Source organism: Bombus bifarius, unplaced genomic scaffold (assembly GCF_011952205.1).
Source record: "Bombus bifarius isolate JDL3187 unplaced genomic scaffold, Bbif_JDL3187 scf7180000007977, whole genome shotgun sequence".
In the NCBI taxonomy this organism is placed as follows: Eukaryota; Metazoa; Arthropoda; class Insecta; order Hymenoptera; family Apidae; genus Bombus; species Bombus bifarius.
The window spans coordinates 331,933-338,723 of record NW_022884362.1 but is presented as its reverse complement, the minus strand read 5'-3'; the positions used below and the strand labels follow the sequence as shown (position 1 = coordinate 338,723).

General features: G+C 30.8%; 1 protein-coding gene across 1 annotated transcript; it reads left to right on the top strand.

The window, feature by feature from the left end:
• Positions 1-481: 481 nt before the first annotated feature.
• LOC117204104 (peptidyl-alpha-hydroxyglycine alpha-amidating lyase 1-like) lies at positions 482-3,547 on the top strand. The gene is made up of 5 exons (XM_033441150.1): positions 482-791; positions 1,073-1,112; positions 1,243-1,815; positions 1,895-2,308; positions 2,396-3,547. The coding sequence occupies exons 1-5, from the start codon at positions 693-695 to the stop codon at positions 2,617-2,619; spliced, it is 1,350 nt and encodes a 449-aa protein (XP_033297041.1). The 5' UTR covers positions 482-692; the 3' UTR covers positions 2,620-3,547.
• The last annotated feature ends 3,244 nt before the right edge of the window (positions 3,548-6,791 follow it).

Genomic DNA, 6,791 nt, shown 5'->3' with positions numbered 1-6,791 from the left:
CTTTAATTAATGACTGGCGTGAGATAAAAATATTTAAATTAGTTTCAATTCGTTATCTATATTGTTTCTTATTGTTCTTGTCGATATTCGTTATATGTGTCTATAATTTCAAATGTAAAAATAAAAATTCGATATTATATATCGAGTCTTTTTCCAATCATTTATCAATTATTCAATTATTGTTTACGCATTGAAAATAACAGATACGTAAATAGATGTCGCCAATCTTCGCAGGAAATAATCAATATATTATGTACTGACGCGGAAGTAAAGTTTCAAAAAATATCTTTCACGAACATCAGTTGTCTTAGTTTTTTAGGTGTATTTTATATGCATATTAGTATGTTGTTACGACTAAAAAATATGTTCACATGCATTTCTAATGGAAATAATATAAAAATGTCGTATAAATTAACAAATCTCTCTTATAGGTGTGTAATCGTTTATTACATGTATCCCGACGAGTTGCCACCAGATGGCTATTCGTGTTTCCTGTTGCGTACGTGAGTAACCGTAACGCGTGGCGTGGTGTGAAAAGGCTTTATAAATTTGACAAAATTCATATCTCTGCTTAATTATTAATTTCTTATGATTGTGTTTTGCTACGTAATCAACATTTAGACCCATAATACATAGCAATTTTAATAAAATATATTTAGAATACGGGAATCTAATGATCGTGTCGTTAAAAAATGGTGCATTTACTATATGACATTGCCTGTTGCATTTCAGTTTTGTTTACTTATTTATGTCTTGCCGAAGCGAATTATGAGTTTTATCCGTACTTGGAGGTAAATAAAACAGATGTATGCGAAATAATTAAAGATTTGATTGATACGAGGTTTAAAAAGTGCTGTGCTATGGAATAACAGGTTCAAAATTGTTTATTGTATTAATATAGAATCGTATATAGCAATTGAAATTCTAATAAAATTGATTACTTTTTAATTGTATTGATGCTTTAAAGAAGTTCAGCGCCTTTGAAACAAAGACATAGCACATTGTATTCCGTTTAATAAACGGATATATACTTTTATGTTCTATAATTAATTTCATTAATTTAATGTTACAGCGTGGAACAAGTTATTCGGGCAAGAACAAATCTGACTATGGTGAGTATTTAGAGTTCCCCGATAATGATAAAGTTTCAGATACACTTGCTAAAGGTTAATAAAATATTTATCAAAGTAAGATTTAAAATATCATATATATTATACGTATTAAGTTTCTTCATATATTCAGGTATTGAATGGAATCCTCAATGGCCCAAGAATATCGAATATATGGGCCAGTTATCAGCGGTCTCTATAGATCCAAATGGAAACGTTGCGATATTTCATAGAGGATCTAGAGTATGGGGCTCGACTACATTTAATATTCAAAATATATTTGATAAAGAAGAAGGCCCAATTCGGGAAAACACCGTAGTTTTGTTTAATAAAGTTGGAGAAAGGATATTAGAATGGGGTGCATACAAATTTTATTTACCGCATGGTTTGACGATAGACATGCATGGAAATTATTGGATTACCGATGTAGCTCTACATCAGGTACTTAAATTTGATGCTAAAGATATAGAAATGATGAAAGATTTACCAAGTTCGAGAAAAAGACAATACAATCAAGAAAAGCATTTAAGACCTTCGTTGATTCTTGGAGAAGCTTTTGTGCCTGGTAATGATGATAAACGGTTTTGCAAACCAACAGCAGTTGCTGTAGAAAATAATGGTGACTTTTTTGTTAGCGATGGTTACTGTAATGCTAGAATTCTGAAATTCAATGCTAAAGGAGAAAGAATTCTACACTGGGGCCGCGGTAGGTACATGCATTTTATATGAAAATTAACTATTTAGATTGAATTATAATATAGTCTATAATATACTTTACTTTATAGAGAGCATATATGGACAAACTCCTCTACAAAATACATTTAACGTACCCCATGCTTTAGCACTTGCCAGTGAACTGAACTTACTTTTTGTTGCTGATAGAGAAAATGGCAGAATTGTATCTTTTTATGCAACTAATGGAACTTTCCACAAAGAGTACAAGAATCCTAACATTATTGGTCCATATATATATAGCGTAGCATATGCCAAAGAAAAACTTCATTTGATTAATGGTCCTACTACACGTTCCAATATACGTGTCCGAGGAATTGTTCTGGATGTAAATTCAGGAGATATATTATACAAATTTGGTCCAAGACTAGATATGCATAGTCCACATGATATAGCTGTATCTGAGAATGGTACAGAAATATATGTTGTGGAATTAAATAGATATATTCCTTACAAATTTTCACTGAGTAAGATTTTAAATCATTGAAGTATAAGAATAAAACCTATTTGCTTTGTATTTCTTTAACGAAACATGTATAACGTTTTTTTTGCAGAGTTACGATCTGAATTGCTGTCACCTTTAGCCTTATCTATTCTTGAAAACATGAATGGAGTTGTTACAACAGAAAAAATAGTCATAACTGTTATTGTTCTAGCAGCCGTTGTTCTTGGCTTCTGTATGGTAGTACTTGCATTTTTTTTGAGGGCTCAAGAACCAGATGATGAGAAGTATGAATATAGATTATCTCCAGCTGAAATGTCAAAACTATTCGACTAAGAATAATGATTTTCGGTTATTAAATAATAGCTGTGCATGCATGTTAATTAGTTTGCCGAAATGAGGCGTTTAGTAGTAGTTCTATAGAAAGTAGTTAACTTTGCAACAGTATTAAAAGAAATTTGGTAAAATGCCACATACTTAGAAATTAGAAAGGAAAGGTTGAAGGTTAATATCTACAAACAATTCCAACTTAATTTCTCTTTTATATTTTAACATTCTCGCTGCAGTAAGTTTTAACAATCTTCTGTACTGGCTGCGCATACATTTTATTATTTTATTTAAAATAGCATATTTATGGAAAACAAAATTGCTAAATACCAGGTGTATGCAGTATAGAGTTGTTAATGCATTATATTGTGCTTTGGAAACTATGCCAGTACAAGAATGCTGTATATAAATGCATAATTTAGTGGTTAGATGAACAAACACTGTTTTAATTCTTGTTTTTACTCTAATCACATTTGATTTATACAAATGTATTAATATTTATCCCATCTATTCTGCAAAGGAGCAGTTCCATTTTTCATATTTTTCTATAAGAAATGATTAACATTTGTCATAAATTGTTATTAATTACTTAAAGTTTGTTCACTTAGCATTCCACTCCATTTGACTTCCATTTATACTATAGAATGTTCAGCAAACTAACATGTAAATACTGATTAACATTTTCTATGATCGCACAAATGTATAAATATTTTTCATTTACAGTCTTATTATTGAATCTTTTATTATGTCAAATCGAAGTGTAATGAATTTACACGCCAAATTGAATCTCAGCTTTGTTTTTTTTTTATGTCTTTTATACACGTGTTCGATTTTGAAAAGCTGCATTTTTTCTTTTCTACCTCTTGTATGATGTGATCATTTATTTATTTTGAATATCCGTATCTTGTAAGAGAAAATATACATGTTTTCATCTCAACAACGTTTTCCGTTATTCCGCCCCCCCCCCTACCCATTATCCTACTTGAATAACTTTCAACAGATTGTGTAAGTATTGGACAGTATATAGTGCACGATGCTTAAAAATATATAGAGTGGTTAGATTTCGACGTTATTTCGCTCCATCTATATAATGCATTTTTGGTTGAAATTTTAAATCAAGTCAGACTTGGAAATAACGGTAAACGATTGTGATGCCATTACTATCAAGTGCGAGTAAAACGAAATAATCGATTATTTTCCAGAAATGTTCTAATGCCGTTTATTTTTATAAACAGGATGTTTGTTAATAAAACGAATGCGCTGGATGGCCGAGAGGCGTGAAAACTATAAACTCCTAAATCTCTTGGAAAACAGAAGAGGCAAGTGTTTCAAGACAACGGAGAAACGACCAAATCCGCGAGATTTTAATAAATTGAACAGGGAACCAGAAGCCTCGGAGGATGAATATCCGGATAATAGTTTTACGAGAATCATTTAATAGCGTTTAAAATTTTTAACGTATCAAGCATATGATTTCGACGACGTACCTCTATTTTAAAAAACGTGCAGTCTTACCTTCCAATTTAAGCTTTTTACATGTAGATTTGAATCTGGATCTCCATGATGCTAATTTTACGAACTATGATGTTCAAGTTGCGAGATCTTCCAATTAATGCCTCACGATTGTTGCCTTTTCACATAAGGTCACTTATTATCACTCACGGAGTTAAGTATACGTGATTGTTTTTATTATATTGTTTAAGAAAGTATCGAATTCGTTACTTAAGACTTTGTCGTTGACCGGTACCGACTCCCGCCACTACGCATTAACTAAATCCAACTGAAATTATGACAGTCCAAAGTAGACAACCGCGCGATTATTCGAATCTGCTATATCCCTAGCATGGGGATAATCGTGTATTACAGTCTACTCGATTCAATTTTATAGACATTATTATTCCTGCGTGTTTTAGATAATAATTACACTCGAAGAAGTATTAAAACGTTTCTCCCATATTTGAGAAACGAGATATATTGAAATACGATATATATGTGTGTGTGTTATCAATATTCGAACCAAACCGCGCTTATACTTTATCGAATATTCAATTTGATAGATATCTATATTGTCTTTCACTACTGTGCAATTCGTGTTTCCAAAGAACTGCCGATATTTTAGATTTTGTATTTCTTTTTAGGAGATTTATTTGATTTAGTTTAATATTTACACTAGCTTTTACATTAATTTATAATAATAAATTTTGTAAATGGTAAAAATAAGAGTTGAAATTTTCCTATAAAGATATGTAAGAGACGAGGTGCTATTTGAAGTTTTAAAGATTAAAGATTTTATTGTTATCTTGAACACATTTGATATTGTGACAAACTATTTTTTATAATGTTAGAATTAACAGCCAATACATAACAAATGCAAAATATCCTGTTCATGCAAAATAGGGTAAAAGATCAATATATATAATGTATGTTCAAAATTTATATAAATAATTAACTTAAAAAATATTTATCGCAACATTATAACATACCTGATAATGATGGCCTTGCAAATAACACCTAAAAAGTGACCAAACTTAAGTTGTACGTATTAAATGTCAATAACTATATATATATTTAGAAATTATACTATTATGTAACTATACATTACAAATTATTGACATATCCCTTTAAAAAAGGTATACGAAAAACGGTATAAATATATAATTATTTTAATTTATAATTATTATTATATCCATGTCCAAAAATGTTGTATTTAATCAATATCAACAAATTACCACTTACTCAAATGTGTTCGACAAAGACAGTATTTTTCTAGTACCTGAGACTGTGTATTTTAGTACTTTTAAATGTACCGATACTTACAATGTTTATATATAACTTACTTTATATTTCTTCTTTTCTATTTTCTGTTAATCTCTATATTTCTCTTATATCCTGTGAACATTTTCATGTGCTATTGTCACAAACGTAATGTATGTATCCATGAATATTAAAATGTATATTTTCAAATAAAAACGGTGTTTGTATTATAAAGTTAAGTATTGTAGTACAAATTTGTTAGATTATTGCTCAGGGTTCTATCAGCAAAGTTATTAAAGATATATAAGAATTCTGATTTTTTGATAATGATTTATTTTACACACTTAGTTGTCTTCTATACACAACTATACAACGATAAAAATTAAAATTTTTCTATTTATCACTAATTAGGGTCATTGACGATAATGATTTGTGTTAAAGATGCATAAAGTCAGTCCATTCTTTTGCGACACGTTCTATCAAATATATTTCATTGCTTGTAAACTGTACGGGCCAAGAAAAAAGGAGAACGTTCACGCGAAATACGCAATCAATCATATCGTTGTAAAATATTCATGCAATTTAATTCAATCGCCAGCAAGCACGATACTTTGACAGACTCGATCTTCGTAAAATCGCTTTATGCACGCACGCACGCAGCCGATAAATAAATATTATATCTTTCGTACTATTCAACGAGAGACATAACGCAATTTCGCGAGACACTTTGTAAATGTCTTGTATACGCAGGTGTTTCATTTTATTTAAATATGTATAAAAACGTCCAAATCGGAAGGTGTGTAGAAAATATTCCGTGGAGAAAAACAAACGAGCGACAAGAGAAGAGGAAAGAAAAGAATCGCTAAGATCAGTTCGAGTATAGGTTATTTCATCCCGAACACAAATCGTACCAGCAGGATGAAATTCCGAAAAGACGTCGTCCCGCAGCTATACCGTTATTTTTTTTTTCTTTTTTTGTACATTAAAAATCGTATACGTTTCGTAGTAATACACTGACAACTGCATATCGTTCATTTCATATTTATCACTAAGTTTTACCTATGACTACCATAAATTCGTAACTAGAATAATCGACGTTCGTCGTCACTCGCGATCACTAATGTGGTACCGCTTATTCTTCTTGCAATATCATGTACACGGCTCGTCGCTGTCGAAAAAAATGCAACAGCGAGCCTAAAATATCACAATGTCCAAGTATACTTGCGTACGTTCGTTCGTAAATGTGATGTCGTGTTCGCTTACAATATTCAATTATTATTAATTGTTAGACGTATACTCTATTTACAAAACTTACGCTCCGGTGTACAACAACAGAAACAATCTATAGTTTGCAGCGTTCTAGGATAGTAAATCGGGAAATGCAATACGCGTAAGTGCTAACTTGCATTTTAGTTTACTCAAAGTAT

Bases quoted from the DNA above. Each gene is read 5' to 3' on its own strand.
- LOC117204104 (XM_033441150.1), top strand. From the start codon at position 693: ATGGTGCATTTACTATATGACATTGCCTGTTGCATTTCAGTTTTGTTT. The intron at 1,113-1,242 runs GTGAGTATTTAG...TCATATATTCAG, and splicing joins CAAGAACAAATCTGACTATG to GTATTGAATGGAATCCTCAA. The intron at 1,816-1,894 runs GTAGGTACATGC...TTTACTTTATAG, and splicing joins AATTCTACACTGGGGCCGCG to AGAGCATATATGGACAAACT.